Genomic DNA, 27725 nt, shown 5'->3' with positions numbered 1-27725 from the left:
CATCTTGAGGGTTCCCCGTCGAGGACAGGAAACCAACTGATGCGGAGAGAGGAGCCGCCCCCTTTTATCTTGAAGGTTTCCTGTCCTCGTAGGGCGGATCCCCTCTCTCGTGGTGCCGTCATGTACCATGGGAAAAATAAGTTTGCAGGCGGTTCAGGGATTGGATTGCTGAGGAATGGGCTAAAGTTATTTTCTCTGAGGAAGCCCTTTTCAGACTGTTTGGGACAGCTGTAGAAATCATAGTCGGGGCAAGAAAAGCCTGCGTCATGCCAAGAGTAAGACCACGTGTACATGTGCGTTTTTTAACTCAGTATTTGTAAGGCAAAACCAGGAGAGGAACAATCAGAGGAAAAGTATAATAGAAACACGTCACCACTTCTGGATTTATCACCCACTCCTGGTTTTGGGTTAGGCTATGTGCACACGGTGCAGATTTTTCTGCGGATTAGCCTGCGGTTTATCACCTCCACAATGGAGGAGATGGCAAACCGCAGCGGAATCCGCAGAAAATAATGACATGTCAATTCTTTCTGCGGATTTGAAACCGCAGGCAAAACCGCGCGGAAAAATCCGCACCGTATGCACAGCGGTTTCCATTTTCCATAGGCTAGAATGGTACTGTACATCACCTGCAGTTCTGCTGCGGATCCGCAGGGCCAAATCCGCTACGGATCCGCAGCAGAATCCGCACCGTGTGCACATAGCCTCACAGATACTGAGGTAAAATACTGACCAAATACTGGATATGTGCACATGGCCTAAGCATCCCAACACCATTCATGTGTGGGTTTGCTTCACATCCATGGAGTTGAAACTAAACATCCTTCAAGAGCATCTTCTCCCATTGATTTAGGAGCCATTTGGTGAAGAACAATGCTAAGATGCTTGGTGAACAAAACATTTAAATTTTGGAGTCCATGGCCAGGAAACACCCCAGATCTCAAGCCCATTGAGAAATTGTGATCAGTCCTCAAAAAGTGTGTGTGTGGGAGGCAAACAAAAACACAGAAATTGTTAAAACTGCAAGCAGTGATTAGGCCAGAATGTGCTGCCATCTCTCAGGATTTGGCCCCTGATATCCAGCAAGCCACAGTGAACTGCGGAAGTCTTTAAATATAAGGGTCACCACTGTGAATATTGAGTCTTTACATAAACTTGATGTATTTGTCAATACAAGTTTAAAAACAGGATAATACAGTAAGATCATGTACTTTCAACTGGAGTCACCTGATCTCAGCCCATTTCTTCAACTCCATTCACGGGAGCATTTGAGGATTTAGTGACTTCTCAGAACAATCTTTTCAACTTCCTCAACTCAACTGGAGCAGACTGGATCATCAGATTTTGCACAAACTTGGGAGTCCTTTCTGGCCAAGTATAGACTGTCACTAAAGTAGTAGATTGGTAGGAGGGCATACCAAAGACTTTTTATAATACCACTGTATACTTACACATGACTTTGTACGGCTACAGTAAACGCATATTCTGCAGATTTTATGGATGAACCGCATAGGTAGCATCTCACCTCACCCGATTTTCCTAAAATTTAGCACACACTGTATTAACCCCATTGGCCAGTAAGTGAAAATATTTCTTATATTCTAAGTAAATATAAGTAAAAGTTTTTTCCAACACAAGATACACTTTACATTCTATCAGTTTATTCAACTTCCCCATCGAGCACCTTCTAGGCAGATAATTCATCACAAGGTCCAATTATCATCTTGTCATACATTTGTCATTGGTTAAGTGGCACTTATGCTTATTCCCAAAAATGAAGAAGCCCTGATTCATCAAGACTGGATTTTTGTAGGCCAGTCTTGATGAACAGTGAGGGTGAAGTAAGATGTGCCAAATCCATCAATAAGCATGCACCTCTTAATGAATTTAGTGAACTTGCACCTGTGTAAGAACTGCACTTCAGTACTGGGTTATATTTCTGTCATAATTGACATCACTTTTTAGCATGTTGAAAAAGTTTTGCAGACAGAGTAAAAAACTCAGGCTAAAAAAAACTGATTGGTGCAGGATCTGTTTTTTTTCTTTCTTTTTTTTTTACATTGAAGTCTATGGAAAACTGATCCGTTAAAAAACTACTGTATGTATTTTTTTTCTGTTTGAAAAAGATCAGGTATTTTTGCTTGCTGGATTTGTTTCAAACAGATGATTACTGGAAATGTGAACTCAGCCCATGGGCTCCGTCGGACATCTGTATAAATTGGATCGCGGTTGAACCACAATGCATGGACTGGCCAGTGGATCACCTGCCTTGAGGGTGACAGCGCCATATTTGTCCATGAGGCTGTCATGCTCGGGTAACAGACACGCCAACTATTTCAAGCATTACGGTCCAATCTCGGTCCAATTTATAGTGACGTCTGACAGCACCCTAAGGCCTCTTTCACATGTCCTGATACTTCCGTTACTGGAAAAACGAGTACTGGTGCTACCCGTGTTCATGTGTCTATGTGTAACATCTGTGTGGCATCAGTGTGCCGCATCAGGGTGACACGCACCATCGCCTGGGAAAACACTGTACAGATAGTGCTGTTCTCAAGCACCGGGTGCTTAATCCAGCTTTCATCATTATCGCCTGGTCTCCCTGCGATCAGCGCAGCCAGGGGACAATGATAAGAGTTAGAGTCAGCACCCTCTGTCTGTGTATCATGCCTATTAAATAAATGTTAAAAAAGACGCATGGGGACCCCTATCATTATTACCAACAAGCAAAGGTTAAACTTTCAGCTGGAGTCTGTACAATAAATGGCTAAAAGAGGGTTATAGTAGGGGAGTGGTTTTTTTCCAATTAAAGTCTTTATTAATCTTGACTGTGGGGTTAGTAATGGGGGTGTCTGATAGATGCCTCTCCATTACTAACCCCTGAGCATGATGTCAGCTGATATAAATCAGCTGGTATTAACCGTATAATTATTACCTCACTTGCAACTGCACCAGGGCAAGTGGTAATAACTGAGGCTAATGGATGTTTCGTTTCTGTGGCAGCTGAGGGCTGATGTTCTCAGTCTGTGAGGGGGCCAATATCCATGGCCCCTTCCCTATTAATATCAGCCTGCAGCTGTCTGTTTAACCTTTGCTGGTTAGTAATAATAGGGGGGACCCCACATCATTTTATTTAGGGTCCCCTTTACTAACCAGTAAAGACTAAGCAAACAGCTGTGAACTGTTATTGATATTCTGTGAACCTTTATGACTATTGGCCCCTGCCCAGAATTTTAACACCAGCCCTCAGCTGTTTAGAAATTTTTTTTTCAATGTATTTATTTAATATGCACGATACACAGACATCGGACGCTGACTCCGACTCTCATTATTTTCACATTGATCGCAGGAAGATCAGGTGACAATGATGAGAGCGGATTGAGCACCCAGTGCCTGAAAACAGCGCTAATTGTACTGCTTTTTCAGAGGCACTATTACGTGTCACACTGATGAAACTCAGATGTCCTCTCTGTATCATCACTGTGCACATGTGAGGGACATATTGCGGACAGCGCTGCCGGATAAAAAAAAAAAAACAGACATGTCAAAGTGTTTTGCACACAGAAACACAGTCTGTGAAAACACACTGACATGTGCACAGACCCATTGATTTGAATGGGTCTACATGTTTAAAAGTCTCCAGCACGTGTGAAAACTGTCACCATACGTACTGGACATGTGTAAAAGAGGCCTAAGAGAGAATACATTAAACAATTCATTTTTTCATTGTCAGAGAATCAGATCTAACCTGTATAGTAAAATCCAGCTTTAGCAATTGCAGCTGTATCTTCGCTGGCTTCGGTAGGCCATTTTTTAAATGACTCCAAACGAACATTCTCATCTTCAAAGATGCTGCTTCTGGTAAAACCTTAGTGAATTTTGTTGAAATGTGAATATTTGCATATCTGAAGGTTATAAATGCCAAATGTCTTTATAATAAAGTTTCCAACAGTTTGCTAGCCAAAATGTTTTATACCTTAAGGGGACTGTGTAATCAGAAAATGACTTAAAGGAAACATGTCATGTGAAAAACAGTATTAACCTGCAGATATTGGGTTAATCTGCAGGTTAATCGAATTTAGAAGATACAGTCATGGCCAAAAGTATTTACACCCCTGCAATTCTGTCAGATAATACTCAGTTTCTTCCTGAAAATGATTGCAAACACAAATTCTTTGGTATTATTATCTTCATTTAATTTGTCTTAAATGAAAAAACACAAAAAGAATTGTCCTAAAGCCAAATTGGATATAATTCCACACCAAACATAACAAAGAGGGTGGACAAAAGTATTGGCACTGTTCGAAAAATCATGTGATGCTTCTCTAATTTGTGTAATTAATAGCACCTATAACTTACCTGTGGCACCTAACAGGTGTTGGCAATAACTAAATCACACTTGCAGCCAGTTGACATGGATTAAAGTTGACTCAACCTCTGTCCTGTGTCCTTGTGTGTACCACATTGAGCACGGAGAAAAGAAAGAAGACCAAAGAACTGTCTGAGGACTTGAGAAACCAAATTGTGAGGAAGCATGAGCAATCTCAAGGCTACAAGTCCATCTCCAAAGATCTGAATGTTCCTGTGTCTACCGTGCGCAGTGTCATCAAGGAGCTTAAAGCCCATGGCACTGTGGCTAACCTCCCTAGATGTGGCCGGAAAAGAAAAATTGACAAGAGATTTCAACGCAAGATTGTGCGGATGTTGGATAAAGAACCTCCACTAACATCCAAACAAGTTCAAGCTGCCCTGCAGTCCGAGGGTACAACGGTGTCAATCCGTACTATCCGTCGGCATTTGAATGAAAAGGGACTGTATGGTAGGAGACCCAGGAAGACTCCACTTCTTACCCGAGACATAAAAAAGCCAGGCTGGAGTTTGCCAAAACTTACCTGAAAAAGCCTAAAACATTTTGGAAGAATGTTCTCTGGTCAGATGAGACAAAAGTAGAGCTTTTAGGGCAAAAGCATCAACATAGAGTTTACAGGAGAAAAAAGAGGCATTCAAAGAAAAGTACACGGTCCCTATAGTCAAACATGGCGGAGGTTCCCTGATGTTTTGGGGTTGCTTTGCTGCCTCTGGCACTGGACTGCTTGACCGTGTGCATGGCATATGAAGTCAGAAGACTACCAACAAATTTTGCAGCATAATTTAGGGCCCAGTGTGAGAAAGCTGGGTCTACCTCAGAGGTCATGGGTCTTCCAGCAGGACAATAACCCAAAACACACTTCAAAAAGCACTATAAAATGGTTTGAGAGAAAGCACTGGAGACTTCTAAGGTGGCCAGCAATGAGTCCAGACCTGAATCCCATAGAACACCTGTGGAGAGATCTAAAAATGGCAGTTTGGAGAAGGTACCCTTCAAATATCAGGGACCTGGAGTAGTTTGCCAAAGAAGAATGGTATAAAATTCCAGCAGAGCATTGTAAGAAACTCATTGATGGTTACTGGAAGCGGTTGGTCGCAGTTATTTTGGCTAAAGGTTGTGCAACCAAGTATTAGGCTGAGGGTGCCAATACTTTTGTCCGGCCCATTTTTGGAGTTTTGTGTGAAATGATCAATGTTTTGCTTTTTGCTTCATTCTCTTTTGTGTTTTTTCATTTAAGACAAATTAAATGAAGATAATAATACCAAAGAATTTGTGTTTGCAATCATTTTCAGGAAGAAACTGAATATTATCTGACAGAATTGCAGGGGTGTCAATACTTTTGGCCATGACTGTATGTAGCGACCACACTGAAAGCTCAGAAGTGCATCAGTACAGAGCCGGCTGGCTGTCAGTGCCGGTGCGTGGTTACACTCTCAGATCATTATGTACTGAGCAGTGACTGACGCTGCGCCTCTATAACTGAAAGCCTGAGGCTGCCGGGAGGAATACAGTTCATTACCTCCCGGCAGCTCTCTGTGTAAGGTATAACATTTTAGGATTTCTTAGCTTAGTTTCTTAGCATATTGCCATGTTTCTATGTGTTTTTTTTCAAATATGCCTTGTTTTTGCTTTAACAAAGCGGATAGTTTTCGCTACATACAGTATGCGGAGAAGTCACTTTTGCGCCACAAAGGCAAAACTCAATACAGTACCATGACAAGGAAAGCCTACAACCTGTATTTTGGCTCCAGAATAGAAGATCAGGACAAGAGTTGGGCTCCACACATTTGCTGCAATAGATGTACATCACATCTTTCCCTGTGGTTGCATGGAAAGAGGCAATGTATACCTTTTGTAGTCCCATTGATCTGGAGAGAGCCAAATGATCACACTACTAATTGCTATTTCTAATATTACAGCAAAGGTATATGACAGCATCCTAGAATTCAATGAACGTAAGTACAAGCTGCTTTGCAAAATGGACAACTATGGATCCATCGTTAATGCAATAGAGGAAGGGGGTGTGGAACAACCACACAATTACGACATCAAGATCCAAGATATTAGTAAAAATCACTTTATTGAAAAACATGGGCAGAACAGGGGGAATGGGGGAGCATGTGCAGGGGAAATAAAGTGCAACAGTGCTAAAAGATGCGCCTACCCAACAAGACCAGCACAAAGGTGTCCATATAAAGAACTACAGTTACATAGTTAAATAGCAGGTGCCGCCTAACTCCAAAATGGTGATGATCTCCACATGTATGTACATATAAAAATAAGGTAACCATGGTATAAGCCCTCCAAAGCCGATTATACCAGTAATAACCATAAAACATATCCTTTATATGTGCCCGTTATAATACAATAGCGCCACTAAATAGGGCAACAAGTAGTGTAATTAGTACTGCACAGGGTTAGGGGATGAAAAGGTGATATAATTATCACCAGTCTCAGACAGAGCTGACAACATATCCCTCGCCTGCACAGGTAACTGAGGATATTTCTCCTCTCCCCCCCATTTCACTTGGCATGTCCGGTGTTAGATTCACTGTACTCTTATTTACGGGGGATATGTTACTGTTACATCTGACTGTATATTTCCATCCGTGATTACTTGGTGATACCAGGACCGAGGGATATGTTGTCAGCTCTGTCTGAGACTGGTGATAATTATATCACCTTTTCATCCCCTAACCCTGTGCAGTACTAATTACACTACTTGTTGCCCTATTTAGTGGCGCTATTGTATTATAACGGGCACATATAAAGGATATGTTTTATGGTTATTACTGGTATAATCGGCTTTGGAGGGCTTATACCAAGGTTACCTTATTTTTATATGTACATACATGTGGAGATCATCACAATTTTGGAGTTAGGCGGCACCTGCTATTTAACTATGCAACTGTAGTTCTTTATATGGACACCTTTGTGCTGGTCTTGTCGGGTAGGCGCGTCTTTCAGCACTGTTGCACTTTATTTCCCCTGCACATGCTCCCCCATTCCCCCTGTTCTGTCCATGTTTTTCAATAAAGTGATTTTTGCTAATATCTTGGATCTTGATGTCGTAATTGTGTGGTTGTTCCACACCCCCTTCCTCTAATTGCTATTTCTGCATGGTACCCCCAATTAAGGAAGGAATTTCAAGGAAGAAGAAATGGACTTTACAGTATCGAAATATTACATCTGCAATATGCCTAGTACCACATATAGAAGAACTGACTTCCAAAAGCACCGGAAATATTTTCAGTCGATTCAAGTGAGGAAAAAGAGGGAGCTTTGTGTCATGAAGCATCACCCTCTCATGACTCAGACTGTCAGCAACCTCAACTGAACCCCACCTTATAACACAAAGTGAATTAAACAAACTTGTTAGAAATTTGGATCTGCTCAAGAGTAGGGCTGAGCTCTTAGGTTCCAGGCTACGGCAGTGGAATCTCCTAGCGGGCGATGTTCAGATTTTTTGTTTCGCAACTGTGATAAAGATCTCGTACAATACTTCTTCATGGAGGGCGATCTTGGGGCATGCAACAACATCAACAGTTTAATGGAAGCTCTGAAGATAAATCATAATCCATCCAGGTTCTTCATCAATTCATCCCAGACAAGCCTAAAAGCCATCTTGCATAATGGCAATGCACTTTGGTTCCAGTTGGTTATGCAGTCCTTATGAAAAAAACCTATGACAACATGAAACATCTGTTGAGGTGCCTGAACTATGACCAACATTTGTGGCCCCTACGTGGTGACTTAACCCCTTACTGACATCTGACGTACTATCCCATCCAGGGTACCCGGGCCCTTATGACCGTCGACCGGAGAGTACGTCACCGCGATCAGCGGTGCTCACAGGGGGAGCGCCGCTGATCACGGCCAGGTGTCAGCTGATTATCACAGCTGACACCCGGCACTATGTGCCAGGGGAGGTCACGGACCGCCCCAGCACATTAACCCCTGGCACACTGCGATCAAACATGATCGCAGTGTACCGGGGGCATAGGGAAGCATCGCGCAGGGAAGGGGCTCTCTGCGTGCTTCCCTGAAACCCTCGGAACAACGCGATGAGATCGCGCTGTACCAAGGGCCTCCTCCCAGCAGGCCCCCGGATCCAATATGGCCGCGGGGGCCTTCGGGGTCCTGCAGGGAGGCGGCTTTCTCAGTGCTGCTGAGAGCAGGTGCTGAGAAAGCCTCCTCAGTGCCTGTCAGATTGCTGATCTGACACAGTGCACTGCAAAGCGTCAGATCAGAGATCTGACACTTTAAAGTAATGTCCCCCAGTGACAATATAATAAAGTTAAAAAAAAAAACAAGTGTAAAAAATAATTTTTTAAAAATTCCTAAATAAATTAAAAAAATATATATTCCCTAAAAAATTCTTTTTTTTGTAAATAAAAAAGCAAACAATAAAAGTATACATATTTAGTATCGCCACGTCCGTAACGACCCGCCCTATAAAACTGTCCCACTAGTTAACCCCTTTAGTGAACCCCTTCAAAAAAAATAAAAAAAAAAAAGCAAAAAACAATGCTTTATCATCATACTGCCGAACAAAAAGTGCAATAACGCGCGATCAAAAAGACGGACATAAAAAACCATAGTACCACTGAAAACGTCATCTTGTCCCTCAAAAAACGTGCCACCATACAGCATCATCAGTGAAAAAATAAAAAAGTTATAGTTCGCAGAATAAAGCGATGCAAAAATAATTTTTTATATAGAATTGTTTTTACTGTATAAAAGCGCCAAAACATAAAAAAAATATAAATGAGGTATCGCTGTAATCGTACTGACCTGAAAAAAAAAAAATCGCTTTATCAATTTTACCACACGCGGAACGGTGTAAACGCACCCCCCAAAAAGAAATTCATGAAACGCTGGTTTTTGTTCATTCTGCCTCCCAAAAATCAGAGTAAAAAGCGATAAAAAAGTCACGTGCCCGAATATATTACCAATAAAACATTCACTCGTCCCGCAAAAAATAAGACCTCACATGACTCGGTGGGTCAAAAATATGGAAAAATTATAGCTCTCAAAATGTGGTGATGCAAAAACTATTTTTACAATATAAAGCGTCTTTTAGTGTGTGACGAGTATAGGAGTAGCCCCGGCACTCTAATGACATGAAAGTAGAGTCTTTGCAACGACAGTCTTTTTTGTTGTGATTTTATTTTTTGTGGAAAAAAATAAAAATCACAACAAAAAAAACACTGTCGTTGCAAAGACTCTACTTTCATGTCATTAGAGTGCCGGGGCTACTCCTATACTTTAGCTTTGTTTTTTTCCCCAGAGCACCTAAGTTGGGGTTTGAGCCTGTCATATCTACTTTATATTTTAGTGTGTGACAGCTGCCAAACATAAAAACCCACCAAAAATAGTAAATCAAACCCCCCTTTATCACCCCCCTTAGTTAGGGAAAAATAATAAAATTAAAAAAAATGTATTTATTTCCATTTTCTCCATTAGGGTTAGGGCTAGGATTTGGGATGAGATTAGGGTTAGGGGTGTGTTGGGGTTAGGGTTGGAGTTAGAATTGGGGGGTTTCCACTGCTTAGGCACATCAGGTGCTCTCCAAACGCAACATGTCGTCTGATCTCAATTCCAGCCAATTCTGCGTTGAAAAAGTCAAACGGTGCTCCTTCCCTTCCAAGCTCTGCCATGCGCCCAAACAGTGGTTTACCCCCACATATGGGGTATCAGCCTACTCAGGACAAATTGCACAACTTTTGGCATCCAATTTCTCTTGTTACCCTTGGGAAAATAAAAAAAATTGGGGGCAAAAATATCATTTTTGTGGAAAAAATTATTTTATTTTTATGGCTCTACATTATAAATTTCTGTGAAGCACTTGATGGCTCCAAGTGCTAAGCACACATCTAGATAAGTTCCTTGGGGGGTCTAGTTTCCAAAATAGGGTCACTTGTGGGGGGGTTTCCAGAGTTTAGGCACATCAGGGGCTCTCCAAACGTGACATGACACCCGCAGACCATTCCATCAAAGTCTGCATTCCAAAACGTCACTACTTCCCTTCTGAGCCCCGACGTGTGCCCATACAGTAGTTTTCTCCCACATATGTGGTATCAGCATACTCAGGACAAATTGCACAACAACTTTTGGGGTCCAATTTCTCCTTTTTCCCTTTGGAAAACAACAATTGGGGGTGAAAAGATCATTTTTGTGGAAAAAATATGATTTTTTAATTTTACGGCTGTACGTTATAAACTTATGTGAAGCCCATGGGGATTCAATGTTCTCACCACACATCTAGATAAGTTATTTGGGGGGTCTAGTTTCCAAAATGGTGTCATTTGTGGGGGGTTTCCATTGTTTAGGCACATCAGAGGTTTTCCAAACGTGACAAGGCGTCCGATCTCAATTCCAGCCAATTTTGCGTTGAAAAAGTCAAACGGCGCTCTTTCCCTTCCAAGCTTTGCCATGCGCTGAAACAGTGGTCCCCCCCCACATATCAGGTATCAGCGTACTCCGGACAAATTGCACAATAACTTTTGCAGTCCAATTTCTCCTGTTACCCTTGGTAAAATAACAAAAATTGGACCTGAAATAATTTTTTTGTGAAAAAAAGTTAAATGTTAATTTTTTTTTAAAAATTCCTGTGAAGCACCTGAAGGGTTAGTGAAATTCTGGAATGTGGTTTTGAGTTTTTAGAATGGTATCACTTTTGGGTATTTTCTATCATATAGACCCCTCAAAGTGACTTCAAATGTGATGTGGTTCCTAGAAAAAAATGGTGTGGTAAAAATGAGAAATCACTGGTCAACTTTTTACCCTTATAACTTCCTAACGAAAAAAATTTTGGTTCCAAAATTGTGCTGATGTAAAGTAAACATGTGGGAAATGTTACTTATTAAGTTTTTTGTGTGCCATATCTCTGTGATTTAATGGTATGAAAATTCAAAGTTGGAAAATTGCAAAATTTTTGCCAAATTTCCATTTTTTTCACAAATAAACACAAGTTATATGAATGAAATTTTAGCACTAACATGAAATACAATATGTCACGAGAAAACAATGTCAGAATCACTGGGACCCATGGAAGCGTTCCAGAGTTATTACCTCATAAAGGGATAGTGGTCAGAATTGTAAAAATTGGCCTGGTCATTAACATGCAAACCACCCTTGGGAGTAAAGCGGTTAAAGATGAATGACCTCTTACTTGTTCTCCAGCCGTTTTCTGTGTGAGTGGGATAGTCGTGCAAGAGAATAACATTACAAAAAAAGAGTCTGGCCTCACCGACATTCACTTCAGCCAGGGGGTAAAAATGTCCTGTATCCAGCATTTATTAACCGACATAAGATTTTGTTACCACCATTGCACATCAAGTGTTGCCGAATGAAGAAATTTGTAAAGGCAATGGATAAAAATGCAAAAGCGTTCAAGTATCTCATTGAAAAAATTCCAACTTGAAGTGAAGCAAAGATAAAGAAAGGAGTCTTTAGTGGATGACAGATTTGTAAGCTTCTTAAAGATTTGGAGTCTCTCCGTTTGTTGCAAGGCAAAGAAAAGACTGCATGGTAGCATTCGCATTAGTGGTAACCCATTTTTTCGGGAAACTCAAGAGCAGATACAGTAACCGTGAACAGTTGGTGGAAAATCTCATCAAAACATATGTGGAGCTTAGCTGTAACATGTCCTTAAAGATTCATTTCTTACATTTGCATCTAGACTTTTTTCCACCAAACTGTGGAGCAGTGAGCAACAAGCACGGTGAGAGATTTCACCAAGATATTGCAGCTATGGAGTCAAGATATCAAGGAAAATGAAATCCATCAATGCTTGCAGATTACTGTTGGACAATTGTAAGAGATGATCCAATGCAGGAGTACAATAGACAAGCAAAAAAGAGTGGTCACTGAATGAAGACCAAATTTTGTAGTGCAATTTGTTTTAGTCATTTGAATTTTTTGCTAAGTTTCCTCTAATTAAATATCTGAAAATTGGTATAACAAAATAATTTTACATCTTTATAATTTGCAAAAATAATAATGTTTCAAAGTGCTGAAAATGTTATGCATTAATTATATGTAGCAGTAAAAGGAAAACTCTTTCATAGCATAGAAACAAGAGCCAACAAAATTTTAATTGTCAGATTGGAATTCAGGAGGTCAAAATAATTAAGAAATGGCTTATTTCATAACTGAAGCTGAGCAGTTTTGAAAATACATAGAACAGTGTTATCTATCAGTTTTATACACCCTTGTGTCATATTTAATTTGGAGTTGCCCATTTCAGCAAGAAAGCATCATTAAAGTGAAAGAGAGAGCCCCGACTCTATGTCAAACCACTTAAGAGCCATGTTTATTATAGAATGTGGCATTTAAGGGGTTAAGCAACAACGGCTCTTGTGATGGCACCATTATCCAATGTTCTAGCATTTATTCTAAAGTGACAATGAACTACGGTATAAATTCTAGGAAAAAGTCACTTACTTGTTTGTCTGGGTTGAGCACTGTCAATGACTCCAGAAAGGAAATGTTTCCCCTATAACAAACAGTATTACATTTTAGTTACCAGACTTTACTATAATTCAATTTAGTTAAGACAATTTTTGAAAGAAGTCATGATGCTGTGAACGATATGTTTTTAATGGATCCAAATGAACACTGACAGACCTGTTATGATTCGGTCACCGGGGAATTAGCTAAGCAACCAGAAAATCAGAAAGGTTGGTAACTGAGCAGATTGCAGACCCCTAAACCTAACAACACAACTAACTAGCTGTGGGACGTTCCTACGATGCCCTAGACGCCTCGGCACAGCCAAAGAGTTAACTAAGCCTAAAGCAAGAAAGGGGAAAGCTAAACTGCCCCAGAGTAGAACCCCAAAGGAATAGATAGCCCCCAAACATATATTGTCGGTGAGACAAGATGAGGCACAAACGCAGGCAGAAAATAGAGTGAGCAAATGATGGGGCCCAAACTGTCTAGATAGGACAGGACAGAAAAGATACTTTCTGCAATCATAGAAAAACCCTAAAAAATTGAAACACGTCTGATATACAAAAACACAGAGGCCACACGACCTCTCCCCCACTAGATCAGCATTCTGGTGTGAACTGGAAGCAAAGCAAAAGACACTAATATAACAGGGAATTAGCAATACTGAACAGAATGACATAAGCTGTGACATATGAGCAGGGTCCAGCACAAATCCCAGCAGGGAATAATGCTGAACCCACACAGCAAAGCAGAAAGCAGAGAAAGGCAAAAACTATGTCAAATGCTATAGATTCCAGCAAACAAATAACTTATCTGAATGATGCAAGACCAAGGAGGGGAAAAAGCAGACTTCACAATGCGCAGGAAGAGAAACCAAATCACCAGCAGGAACTCAAGGAAGCTTGCTCACTTAAATCCTCCCAGTCAGTAATTCCTGACTTCCAATCATCATCTTTAGGTGATAGACTTCCATCAACATGACCAGCTCCTCTACCCGCAGCAACCACCAGAGGGAGCCCCGACTCAGAAGTCAGATCAAGAGAGTTCACAACACAGACACCTCAGAAAGCTTAATGGAAACCTTAGTTCACTCGCCTCCAAACACAAATGTGAACAAAGTCTAAGGAGCAAGGCTGAAATCCTAAAATCTGATAGACATTGGTCTCTGTTCACTCTGGCCTACTGGTATCTGTTTGATATAGCCATCGTAATCTATTAGGATCATTAGAGTCCACGGTCGTGTTCACACCAGTTTTTTAATTTGTCGGTTTCTGTTTTTGGAATATCAGGATGCAAAGCAGAAAAATAGAGCTATTGGATGAGTACCTGATGGACAATTTATAAGTAAATCTGTGTAGCTGATCAGAACAGATCATGATGGAACGGACACATCCATCAAAGATCCTTTAAAATGGAAGCCATAAAACCGGTATGATCAGAGCTACCTAAATCTAAAACCATTTCCTATCCTGCGCACTTCAGCAGTATATTATCTAATTGATTCTCCCAGAAGATCTCTTGCAATGCACAAAACAATGTTCGAGGAACTCACTGTGAATCCATGAAATCCTTGGTAAGAATTTATGAGCTCTTTAATTTCATCTGGAGTTTTCTTACTTATGAGAAAATTACACCTAAGATGAAAAAAATACTGTTTGTAATTTGCATAATCTAAATCACCTCACCAAATATCTTTTGAGAAAAAAAAGAATATTATCAAAATAGAAAAACACATAATATGTTTCCACAAAAAGGAATTGGAAGATGATATAGGTCTACAAGCTTTGACCGTAAATGCATTAAAGATACTAATACATAAAGGATTCAAAAGAAACTTAAATGGTTAAGGCCCTATACATGGTGAATAGAAGTTGGCAAAGCCTGTAGATTTTGGTGGGATCGGTATATCATCTAATTTGTATGGGGTCCTCTTGACTCTCCCGAGACAGATGATGTTCAGGGACATGAGGAACCAGCCGTTACAAAATTTACAGGAGGATCCTTTTATTCGGCAGGGATAAGTGCCGCCACTAGAGGAGTCTGGCATCATAGACAACACAGGAACGCTCAGCTAAGCGGAGCATCCCAGGGTATGGGGAAATCGGGAAAGATATGTAGGTACGTGTGCAGACTGGGGGGTGGTCCCTTTTTGCGCCGCAAACAGACTGGAGACAGAAACTGGTGTATGTTCAACAGGTTCTCTTTATTGGCCGTCCTCCCGACGACCAAAGCAGCACGACTGCTTCCGTACACTTTTTCCTAAATTGACATCCCTTGCGGTTCTATCGCTGTGGCTGCCCTAGGCCTACCACCACAGCGCTTCGGCTGTCCGAGTTCGTCCGTCTGGTACCCCCCGGGCTTCCTCTGTCCTGCGGCTCTACTGTCAGGGCCACCCCCCTGACTGTTTCTCCTTCCAGTCCCTCCCAGAGTTCTTGCTTTCTCCGTCTCTTCCTCTGCTGAACTCCTCCCCCTGGACTGGCTCCCTTCTGGAACTCTCTGTGCCTTTTTATTCCCTCCCTGGGAATTCCCCTCTAGAGCCCTTGTAACTCCACCCACCATGACTATGCGGTTTCCTAGCCTTAAGCTGCTGTTAAGCCCTTTTCTCACTGCTCTCTGCCTCCATCTTGTGGCCAAACTTTAGTACTGCACCGTCTCCCTTTCCTGCTGTTCTTGGTCTCCCCCTAGCGGCCAAACCCAGTACTTTACCATCTTTCACTGTCTCTAGTTATCTCCCCACATACATATACACCAGTTCACGTCGAGTACTTTTACTGCACATTTTGCATTCACCTTCCTGCGGCAGACAGGTCCATAGGTCAGTCCACTTCCCTACAGATAGATATTCACCGATCATTCATTCAGCCAACAGTTATCTAATGTGAACTGCCAGCTTTAGTCCTGCTCCACTCATTTCCACATCCAGAGGTGAGCAGGGTAGGTGACGTCATGTCTACCAATACATAACACAGAAGGGAGCAGAGCAGGGCAAAAAATGTATTTGATGCTATTGGAGTTGTGTTGGGAAACACATATAAGTAAGATCATCAGGGAAAGCAGATTCTTCATTATATTCTCATGCCTAATTCTCACAAAACAAACATTGCATATAGATTGCGTGCCTGGATCCTATATACAAACATGGGGAGCCTCCTGGCATTCAGTGCTAACCCCCAGAAACAATGCTTGTCATAAATGATACAATGCAATGCTGCCCTGCCATGTTTTTTTCCCACAGATTTATACACGCATTTGTTTATAAATCAGACCCACACAAAGTACAGCTAGTACATATAATTAAAATCTAAGGCGAGTTTCACACTTGCTTTTTTTTGCAGCGCGTTTTTCCCGCAAAAAAACGCATTGAAAAAACGCATACAAAAGCATACAACTGCTGCGTTTTTTTCAAGCATTTTTATGAGCATGCATGAAAAAAACGCAGCGTTTTTATGCGTTTGTATGCGTTTTTAGTGCGTTTTTACCGCGTTTGCGTTTTTTTCCAACATTAGGTGGCCCCTCACACTAACCCAAACCATGACTTTACTAACCCTAACCCTGACCCTAACCCTAACCCTGACCCTAACCCTTAACCAAACCATACTTAACCCTAACCCAAACCCTAAACCCTAACTAACCCTAACCCTGACCCTAAACCTAACCCTGACCCTAACCCAAACCATACTTAACCCTAACCCAAACCCTAAACCCTAACTAACCCTAACCCTGACCCTAAACCTAACCCTGACCCTAACCCTAACCCTAACCCTTAACCAAACCATACTTAACCCTAACCCAAACCCTAAACCCTAACTAACCCTAACCCTGACCCTAAACCTAACCCTGACCCTAACCCTAAACCAAACCATACCCTGATCCTAACCCTAACCCTGACCCTGACCCTAACCCTAACCCCCTTAACTAACCCTAACTCTAACCCAAACCCCTAAATTCCATTGTCTAAACTAATGGTAAAAAAAAACAAACTCATGTGCAAAAAAACGCATACATAAGCATGCCAATGCGCACATATGCTCACCATAGACTTATAATGGGTGTCTTGCTGTAAAAAAACGCATTGCGCGCGCATGCGTTTTTTTGAGGCAAGTCGGACGCTCAAAAAATGCAACAGGTTGCATTTTGTGCGCCCGAGCGCATACCGCAATAAAACGCATGCGCGGTAAAACGCGTACAAATGCATGTGTATGCGCACATAAGCGCATCCCATGCAAAGTATAGGAAAAAAAAACGCATGCGCTATTTAGCGCTAAAATTCCACGAAAAAAAACGCAAATGTGAAACCAGCCTTACACAGAAACAAAATGAACATATACCCTGCTGTAAGCGAGTAAGTAAAAAGCAATAGTGCATATAAATAACATAGGGTACATAGTAAAAAAACAACGTAAAAGCCATCCCACCAGCGACAAGGTGTACCTAATTGGGACGGTCCTAGGACCTTTCCGATTGGGTACACCTTGGCGCTGCTGGTGAGATGGCTTTTACACTTTGTTTTTATTAAAAACAATGCTTACTAAATCCCTATGTTATTTATATGCAATACTGCTCTTTACTTACTTACAGCAGTGTATATGTACATTTTGTCTCTATCATAGATTTTGTCTGTTTAATGGTCAGTGTGAACATGCTCCTACATGTTGCATGTATACGAACTTATACTTCAGTTCATTTCTTTCAGTTTTGCTTTAGTGCGTAGTAATTCTCAGCTGTTATGTTTAGCAGCGCATTGCTCCATAGCCGCTTTCATTTCCTTGTTCCTGGGGGGGATGGGGCATTATTCCTTTGTTCCACTACGGAGCTTCTGCTTATTAACTGTGACACAATAATGGTCTGTCATTGCTTTTGCTAAAGTTTGTTATCACTATATTGGTAGGTACTGCACTGGTTAAGGAGGGTGCCTCTGACTGCGGTGCCGCCCCCTCCCCTTTTTCCCCCATGGTTGTGGCGTGCTCCTGCTTGCCCACCCATTTTGAGTAGTGGGGGTGGGATTTTTATGGGTATGGGGCCAATAGGATCAGGAAGGGGATAGCAAAGCCCCTTCCTGTGGGTATAAAATACACCTGCACAGCCAGCCATCTCTCTTCCCCCAGATATTTAGGGTCCTGGAGGTGCTTGTGTCAAGCACTGTCTGGAGGGAGATATGGCAGACCCTCTCATTGAGGCCCTGCGTTTGCTGGTGGATCAAGAGGGCGAGCCCTGGTTACATGCCTTAGTTAGGGGGCTCAGCGGTGACCTTGCCACCTCTCAGTTACCTGTTTCCCCGCTCCTGCCCAGCCCCTTCTCTGGTCACTCGCCGGCTGATCTGGCCACCGCATCAGGTACAGCCGGCGGCGGTGGGTTAGCAAGGAGGCAGGCGGTCCCGCCCTCCTGCGCGGCTCCAGGATGCTTCACTGGCGGCTGTTGGATTCTCTTGTCGGTGCTCCGCGAGGAGGAAGTCCCCGCCCCCTAACTTCCTGCCCTGCGGTCAGACGCACGAGGCGGCAGCTGCACAGAGGAGCGTGTCGCTCCGGTTAGTCGCGGCGCCATCTCAGCTCCCCAGGCCCCACATTCAGCCACCGCCGCTGCCCAGTAACACCACGGTTACCCACCATTGCGTTCCACCAACCCCAGCAGCTCGGCGGAGATCGCAATGGGGGCAGGCAGAGCACATCATCGGCTGGCTCAGTGGAGGAGCCGGTCACCTCACAGCCAGGTTTGACACCGGATGAGGCTCAGAATACTGTGTCCCCTATGCAGGTGCAGGCTAATCTTACTGGCGCCAATCAGCCCCCACTGCTCCTTGCTGAGAGTGTTGCTCCGCATAATGCGGGGCTTGCCCCATCCCCGCATTTATGTTGCGTAGCACAGACACAAGGGCACTCTGACCTTAATTTGGCTCCTGCTACTGCAGGAGCAGTCACAAGCAGGGAAGCCTCAGTGGCTCCTGCCCCGGGTGATCATTCTCACAGGAGGAGGCAGGACAGGCGTAGACGCCGCAGATCCTTCTCCTCCTACTCTTCATCCCCCCAGACTTGCCGCGGGCATCACGCACCAGAGCAGCGTCATAAGAGATCTAAACATTCTGGCCATAGGGCCTCATCCCATAGACGTTATCAATCTCGGTCCTCGAGGCGTGACTATCCATCTTCAGTGTCGGCGGTGTCCAGTGCGTCTGAGATCCCTGAGCATGCCCATCATCCTCCTCCTGAACGCAGGGAGTCGAGGGCTCAATCAAGGACTTCCAGCCTGGTCGAGCCAAGCGCACCTCCTGAGGCTACAAGTCAAAGCAATTTCCAGGCGGCTTATTCTGGAGCTGGAGTTCCTCCATCGATGGGAGTCCCTCCTCCAGCAGCAGATTGGGGTGAGTGTTCCTTGTCTGGTTTGCAAAATGTGGACAATGCTGCTATTGTCTCGGCACTGAGGGCGTTGGTTGGGCAATTGTCTGCCCCATCTGTTACAGTGAAGGAGGGTAATAGAGCTGATTCCTCGCTAGCGGGGGTACATAAGGATGCCATGTTTTGCGGGGTAAGTGCACTAGGGTCACATATAGACGAGGATTCAAAAAATAAAATTTGGAACAACGATTATATTGATAATTGGGCCTTGATTTCAGTGGATCAACACACAGTTGATAAGGAAAGGAGACCGGCTGAGAGGTTTTCGGACAGAGTACGCCAGAAAGTGGCAAAAACCATGAATAACTGGTTGCAGGCTTTTGCTGTTTTGGGTTGTATTATGGGGCAGAGGCATCCAAACCGTTGTTCGGAATTGTTTATACACCAGGATATGATTTACAATTCATACAAGGCGCACAGGGGGTCCGCTTCGTGGCGTTACGACGAAGAATTCAGGAGGCGGTTGGCTTTACACCCGGAAATAGGTTGGTGGGTAAAAGCGACTGAGGTTTCGTTGCGCCTTATGATGACACAAAAGCAATACCCCTTTCCAGCAGCGACCACTGGACAAAGCTCGACCGGCCCGAATTCAGTGGTCGTACGTAGACTCGGCGCCTGTTGGTTGTTTAACGAGGGACATTGTCTATTTTACGGCCTCTGCAAATTCAAGCATGAATGCTCGGCATGCGGAGGTTCCCACCCAGCAGCCAGGTCTCCCCGTCCAGTGGGGAAGCTGCCAGTCAAGCTGCAGCAAACTGAGTGGAAGGACACCGGTGAGCGTGGTCGCGATGGGACCGTGGTTAGATCTGTACCCTAACAAGGAGGCAGCCGGTCAATTGCGTTTTGGGTTCTCAGATGGGTTTTTCATCCCGTTTACATTGCAAAGTTCCCCTAGTTTTCCGTCGAATTTGAAATCTGCTCGTGAGCATCCAGAGGTCCTTCTTGCTAAGATTCAGAAGGAAGTAGCATTTGGCAAAATGGGCAGCCCCTTTTTAATTCCGCCATTTCAGAATTTCAGAGTGTCACCCTTGGGCGTCGTTCCAAAAAAAGACCTGGGTTCGTTTCGCCTGATTCACCATTTATCACATCCTAAGGGGTTTTCGGTCAACGATGGGATTTCATCTGAGGATGCGTCAGTGTCTTATGCATCGTTTGACAGGGCGGTTGCATTGGTCAGAGAGGCGGGTGAAGGAGCCTGGTTGGCTAAAGCTGACATTGATTCGGCCTTTCGCTTGTTACCGGTGCATCCTGATTGCTTTCATCTTTTGGGTTGTCAGGTGGAGGGTGAGTACTACTATGACATGTGCCTCCCCATGGGATGTTCCATCTTATGTTATTATTTTGAGCTTTTCAGCTCTTTCTTAGAGTGGGTGGTGAGATGAGAATCAGGAAGCAGATCCGTTACTCATTACTTGGACGATTTCCTTTTTGTTGGTCTACATAACTCGGATTTATATTTCAGATTGCTTACAACGTTCACATCAGTTGCACAGGATTTTGGCGTGCCTCTGTCACCGGAGAATACCATCGGGCCAGTTCAGAATTTGTCATTTGCCAATTGAGATTGATACGGTAGAAATGGTCTATCGATTGCCCAGTGAGAAGATTCAAAAATTTATTTTGTTGATTGAAGGTTTCATGGCGGTTTGGAAGGTTACCCTTTTACAGATGCAATCTTTGTTGGGCTTGTTGGTTTTTGTGAGTAGAGTCATGCCAGTGGGCAGGGTTTTTTCTCAGCGGCTGTCATTGGCTACCAAAGGCATGTCTAACCCACACCACAGGGTGCGGATCACAAGGGCCATGAAGGCGGATTTCGAGGTGTGGTTGTCCTTTTTGCAATCGTTTAACGGTCACACTTGTTTCATATTGCCTCATAGTACGACGCAGGACTTGAAACTGTTTACGGCAAGAGATGCTGTCACTGGGTTTATTGCAGTTTTCGGAAATCGCGTGTCGGGATTCTTGGCCAGAGTTTTGGTGCCGATCGGGTTGGTGTCACGATAAGACCCTGTGTGAAATTTTCCCTATTCTCGTCTCGGTTGAACTGTGGGGTGAATTGTTGTGCAACCATGAAATTCATTTAAAGACGGATAACTTGGGCGTGTCACATTGTATCAACCACATGTCGTCCAAATCTTTGCTGGTGTTGAGCCTCCTGCGGAGATTGACACTATTATGTCTGAACTTCAATATTTGGCTTCGGGCTCAGTTAGTTCAGGAGCTCGATAACTCGATGTTTAACCCCTTTCTGCCATTAGACGTACTATCCCGTCCATGTGCCCTGGGACATAATTCCCAAGGACGGGATAGTACGTCTAATGCGATCAGCGGCTCCCACGTGGTGAGCGCCGCTGATCGCGGCCGGGTGTCAGCTGATTATCACAGCTGACACCCGGCACAATGTGTCAGGGGCGGTCACGGACCGCCCCCGACACGTTAACCCCTTGTACACCGCGAGCAAACACGATCGCGGTGTACCGGGAGTTAAATGGAAGCTTCGGCAGGGCGGGGGCTCCCTCCGTGCTTCCCTGAGCCCCCCACGGCAGCGCAATGTGCAGCGCTGCTGCGGGGGGCTCTTTCCCTACAGGCCCCCGGATCCAAGATGGCGACGGGGGCCTTCGGGGACCTGTAGGGAGCTGACTTCCTCACTGCCTGCAAAGCGCAGGCATGAGGAAGTCTGCAGAACTGCCTGTGACAGATTGCTGATCTGTCACAGTGATCTGTGATGTGACAGATCAGCGATCTGTCACAGGACAGTGATGTCCCACCCGGGACTATGTAATAAAGTAAAAAAAAAAAAAAAGTGTAAAAATAATTTTTAAAAAAATCGCTAAATGAATTAGTAAAAAAAAAAAAAAATATTCCCCAATAAATTCATTTTTTGAAAATAAAAAAAAAAAAAAAACAATAAAAGTACACATATTTGGTATCGCCACGTCCGTAGCGACCCGCCCTATAAAACTGTCCCATTAGTTAACCCCTTTAGCGAACCCCTTAAAAAATAATAAAAAACGAAGCAAAAAATAATGATTTATTATCATACCACCGAACAAAAAGTGCAATAACACGCGATCAAAAAGACGCATATAAATATCCATGGTACCGCTGAAAACGTCTTCTTGTCCCGCAAAAAACGAGCTGCCATACAGCATCATCCGCAAAAAAATAAAAAAGTTATAGCTCGCAGAATAAAGCGATGCAAAAATAATTTTTTATATAAAATTGTTTTCATTGCAAAAAAACTCGGTGGGTCAAAATACGGAAAAATTATAGCTCTCAATATGTGGTGATGCAAAAACTATTTTTACAATAAAAAGCGTCTTTTAGCGTGCGACAGCCGCCAAACATAAAAACCGCCATAAATAGTAAATCAAACCCCCCGCTATCACCCCCTTAGTTAGGGAAAAATAATAAAATTAAAAAAAAGTATTTATTTCCATTTTCCCGTTAGGGCTAGGGTTAGGGTTAGGGCTCAGATTAGGGTTAGGGGTGTGTTGGGGTTAGGGTTGGAGTTATAATTGGGGGGTTTCCACTGTTTGGGCACATCAGGTGCTCTCCAAATGCAACATGGTGTCTGATCTCAATTCCAGCCAATTCTGCGTTGAAAAAGTCAAATGGTGCTCCTTCCCTTCCAAGCTCTGCCATGCGCCCAAACAGTGTTTTACCCCCACATATAGGGTATCAGCATACTCAGGACAAATTGCAAAACAACTTTTGGGGTCCAATTTCTCCTGTTACCCTTAGGAAAATAAAAAATTGGGGGCAAAAATATCATTTTTGTGGAAAAAAATGATTTTTTTATTTTCACGCCCAGGCTTTATAAACTTCTGTGAAGCACTTGGGGGTTCAAAGTGCTCACCACACATCTAGATAAGTTCCGTGGGGGTCTAGTTTCCAAAATGGGGTCACTTGTGGGGGGTTTCCACTGTTTAGGTACATCAGGGGCTCTCCAAAAGCAACATGACACCCGCAGACCATTCCATCAAAGTCTGCATTCCAAAACGTCACTACTTCCCTTCCGAGCCCCGACGTGTGTCCATACAGTAGTTTTCTCCCACATATGAGGTATCAGCGTACTCAGGACAAATTGGACAACAACTTTTGGGGTCCAATTTCTCCTTGTACCCTTGGGAAAATGAAAAAATTGGTGACTAAATGATCATGTTTGTGGAAAAAAATACGATTTTTGTATTTTCACGCACGGGCGTTATAAACTTCTGTGAAGCACTGGGGGGTTCAAAGTGCTCACCACACATCTAGATAAGTTCCTTGGGGGGGTCTAGTTTCCAAAATGGTGTCATTTATGGGGGGTTTCTACTGTTTTGGTACATCAGGGGCTTTCCAAACGCGACATGGTGTCCGATCTCAATTCCAGCCAAAAACGTCAAATGGCGCTGCTTCCCTTCCGAGCTCTGCCATGCGCCCAAATAGTCATTTACACCCACATATGGGGTATCAGTGTACTCAGGACAAATTGCACAATAACTTTTAGGGACCTATTACCCTTGGAAAAATAAAAATTGGGGGTGAAAAGATCATTTTTGTGGAAAAAATATGATTTTTTTAATTGTACCGCTGTACGTTATTAACTTCTGTGAAGCCCTTGTGGGTTCAAAGTTCTCACCACATATCTAGATAAGTTCCTTGGGGGGTCTAGTTTCCAAAATGGGGTCACTTGGGGGGGTTTCCACTGTTTAGGTACATCAGGGGCTCTCCAAACACGACAGGGCGTCCGATCTGAATTCCAGCCAATTTTGCATTGAAAAAGTCAAATGGCGCTCTTTCCCTGCTGAGGTCTGCCATGCGCCGAAACAGTGGTTCCCCCCCACATATCAGGTATCGACGTACTCAGGACAAATTGCACAATAACTTTTGCTGTCCAATTTCTCCTGTTACCCTTGGTAAATTAAAAAAAATTGAACCTGAAGTATTTTTTTAGTGAAAAAAAATTAAATATTCATTTTTTTTTAAATATTCAAAAAATTCCTGTGACGTACCTAAAGGGTTAATAAACTTCTTGAATGTGGTTTTGAGCACCTTAAGGGGTGCAGTTTTTAGAATGGTGTCACTTTTGGGTATTTTCTATCATATAGACCCCTCAAAGTGGCTTCAAATGTGATGTGGTCCGTAAAAATAAAATGGTGTTGCAAAGTGAGAAATCGCTGGTCAACTTTTAACCCTTATAACTTCCTAACAAAAAAAAATTTTGGTTTCAAAATTGTGCTGATGTAAAGTAAACATGTGGGAAATGTTGCTTATTCAGTTTTTTGTGTGCTATATCTCTGTGATTTAAGGGCATAAAAATTCAAAGTTGGAAAATTGCAAAATTTTCAAAATTTTCGCCAAATTTCCATTTTTTTCACAAATAAACGCATGTTATTTGAATGAAATTTTACCACTAACATGAAGTACAATATGTCACGAGAAAACAAAGTCAGAATCCCCGGTATCCATGGAAGCGTTCCGGCGTTATTACCTCACAAAGGGACAGTGGTCAGAATTGTAAAAATTGGCCTGGTCATTAACGTGCAAACCACCCTTGGGGCTTAAGGGGTTAATTCCTTCATCTATTCTGATTTGCAGGTTTTCGCAGATATTTTTCCCAATGTCCCCCCAGTGGGGTTCCTTTGCCCGCCGCTTCTGTGGGATGTGGTCGCGAGCAGCTGATGTCACTCGTCCGTTCTTCAGCGTCCCCATCAACTTGGCAAGCTTACGGTAAGGCTTGGGAAGAATGGTGTATTTTGGTGGGTCGCAGACCGGTTGAGGTTTGCGAGCATTCACGATTACAAGTCACGATGGAATATCTATGCCAGCTGAACAATAAGGGTTTGTCGGGTACATTGGGACAGCAGCGTTTGTCGGGTTTGGCTTTTCATTTTCAGCTGTTAGGTTGGGCAGATGTTACTAAATCCTTTATTATTAGTCAGGCCATGAAAGGTTGGAGGAGGGTTCAGCCTAGGAATGAATGCAGGTGCCCCATTTCTCTAGTTATACTTGGGCGAATCATAGCCTTTAAGAAAAATGTGTGCAGTTCTTCTTTTGAATCGGCCCTCATATCCGCAGCTTTTGAGTTAGCATTTTTTGGGGCTTTAAGAATTAGTGAGTTGGTCCCGCGGTCGAAATTTAGCTTGGGGTGTGGTTTATTTCTTGAGGATGTGGTTTTCCTTGAAACAGCGGATCGTGTTGGGATTCGAAGATCGAAAACTGATCCATTGGGTTGGGGTACGTGGGTGTTGTTACATGCTTCAAACTCCCCGATGTGTCCGGTCACGTTACTTACTGCATATGTGGCTATTAGGCAAGGGGGCAGTTTTTTCTTAACTCATGCAGATTTTTCGCCTTTAACTAGGTACCAATTTCAGACCGTATTTAATAAATGCTTATTGGGTGTGGGAGTTTCGGCTTGTGACTATGGTACGCATTCATTCCGCATTGGGGCTGCCACCGAGGCTGCTAAGGCAGGTTTGCCTGATGCTGAAGTACAGAGGATAGGGAGGTGGCATTCAGCGTGCTTTACTAGATATATTCGGCCGGATTTGTTATACTAACTCTTTATTTTACCCACAGATGCTGTTAGACCTACTGTCTGGTTGCTTGGACATTCGTATATGTTTTGGGCAGCGCAACGGGTCGAGTGTCGCCCAGGTGGGAGGCATCTGGGATTTCGTGAAGTGACCTTTATGTGGCGGGGCATCAGGGGCTTACAATGGCCGCAAGTCTTACCGGAAGTGGTGACCATCGCAAGAGGAGCCAGGGGGCCGGTAATATTGGTCTTACATGCGGGGGGAAATGACCTGTGTTGGTACAAGGTGGCGGAGCTCATAACCATGATGCGGGCGAATATTGAAAGTTTTCATAGTTTTTTTCCGGAACTGGGCTTGGTCTGGTCCGAAATTGTTCTGAGGGCAGTGTGGCAAGGAGCCAGAGATGGGATGGCCGTCGAACACACTAGGAGGACAATCAACGCTCGCATTTCGAAGTTCGTGCGTGAGAGATTTGGAGCGGTCATCAGACACAGGCAATTGTAGGGCGATAACGCGGCCCTATTACGGCCAGATGGGGTGCATTTGAATGATATCAAGCTCGATATCTTCTTATCTGGGCTTCAAGATGGGGCGGAGCAAGCATTGCTATTGATGGGTGGGGGTCGGAGTCCTGTTTGAGAACAGGATCCACCGTGGCGGTGAAAGAATGAAAGGCACAAGGTTACGGCTCGCTGGCTGACTTGCCTGTGAATATGCAGCAGGGCATTAGGCGGCGAGCGCGTTTTAATAAAGTTAAGTGCGATTCAAATGGTTGTTAAAAAAATAAAAGCATTTAATAAAAGCTGTGACCGACCTTCACCCATCATTTGGTATTCGAGTCTGTTTTCTTACAGTTGGTGGGGTTGGGGGAAGTGCGCCAGTGGGGTTAGCCCTTAGGTGCCGCCTACTCCCCTTTTTCCCCCCATGGTTGTTGCGTGCTTCTGCTTGCCCACCCATTTTGAGTAGTGGGGATGGGATTTTCATGGGTATGGGGCCAATAGGATCAGGAAGGGAATAGCACAGCCCCTTCCTGTGGGTATAAAATACACGTGCACAACCAGCCCTCTCTCTTCCCCCGGATATTTAGGGTCCTGGAGGTGCTTGTCCCATACTACCTCCCCTTTTGTTATGTATATTCACTAATGTTCATTATGTTTCTTCTTTCGTAGAATTCAAGTCACAGTGGTGAAAGGCACAAGGTTACGGCTCACTGGCTGACTTGCCTGTGAATATGCAGCAGGGCATTAGGTGGCGAGTGCGTTTTAATAAAGTTAAGTGCCATTCAAATGGTTGTTAAAAAAATAAAAGCATTTAATAAAAGTTGTGACAGACCTTCACCCATCATTTGGTATTCGAGTCTGTTTCGTTATGGTTGGTGGGGTTGGGGGAAGCGTGCCAGTGGGGTTAGCCCTTAGGTCATCGCAGTCTTGCATATAAAGACAACAGAGCCTTGGAATAAGCACATGGATTGGGGGAAAGTGAGATCCATGATTAGCATACCTGCTCTGCCAATGCTGGAAGCAGGGACGGTACAGAAGTTGGAGGGGGGAATGGTGAATATTCAGAACTGAAAACAGAACAGGAGCTGACACAAGGGGGGTGGACGATGGGCAGATAACTGCTGTATTAAATGGCAGCCCAGCAAACACTAGGGATACAGCAGACCCCAAACTGCTGGAGTACAAAGCGAATGGCTGTGATAGGTGAAGATGGTGGCTGGTGAGTATAAGTCTAGGGACAGGGACCTTAAATTAGAAGCACCACACCAGCTCTAGAATAAAAACAACATTCAAGTTGTGCTTTAAGTAAAACACACACCCGAAGTCCTATAATAATCCCTAATAAGTAGTTTAAAAGGGCTTATATACAAGCCGAAGGATAAGTCATTTGCACAGGATAACAAAATAGTGAAGGGTACAGAACATATGTTAATATGATTGTTTTGTGTGCATAGCATACCATGGTTTTTGCCAGCACATCTGATTA

The 27725-nt window shown here is 43.5% G+C and overlaps 1 protein-coding gene across 1 annotated transcript in view; it reads right to left on the bottom strand.

Moving 5' to 3' along the window:
- Positions 1-27725, bottom strand: part of NAIP (NLR family apoptosis inhibitory protein) — a 100300-nt gene that overhangs the window by 50520 nt on the left and 22055 nt on the right. The window contains exons 5-8 of the mRNA XM_073584038.1: positions 14379-14460; positions 12818-12869; positions 3749-3868; positions 1452-1539 (exon numbers count right to left, since the gene is read on the bottom strand). Of these exons, the coding sequence (XP_073440139.1) occupies positions 1452-1539; positions 3749-3868; positions 12818-12869; positions 14379-14460 (342 nt within the window). The remainder of the gene's footprint in view (positions 1-1451; positions 1540-3748; positions 3869-12817; positions 12870-14378; positions 14461-27725) is intronic.

This window comes from Dendrobates tinctorius, unplaced genomic scaffold (assembly GCF_039654945.1).
Source record: "Dendrobates tinctorius isolate UK_male_01 unplaced genomic scaffold, ASM3965494v1 ptg000083l, whole genome shotgun sequence".
Taxonomy (NCBI): Eukaryota; Metazoa; Chordata; class Amphibia; order Anura; family Dendrobatidae; genus Dendrobates; species Dendrobates tinctorius.
The sequence above is the reverse complement of the archived record's forward strand: the minus strand, read 5'-3'. Positions and strand labels throughout refer to the sequence as shown.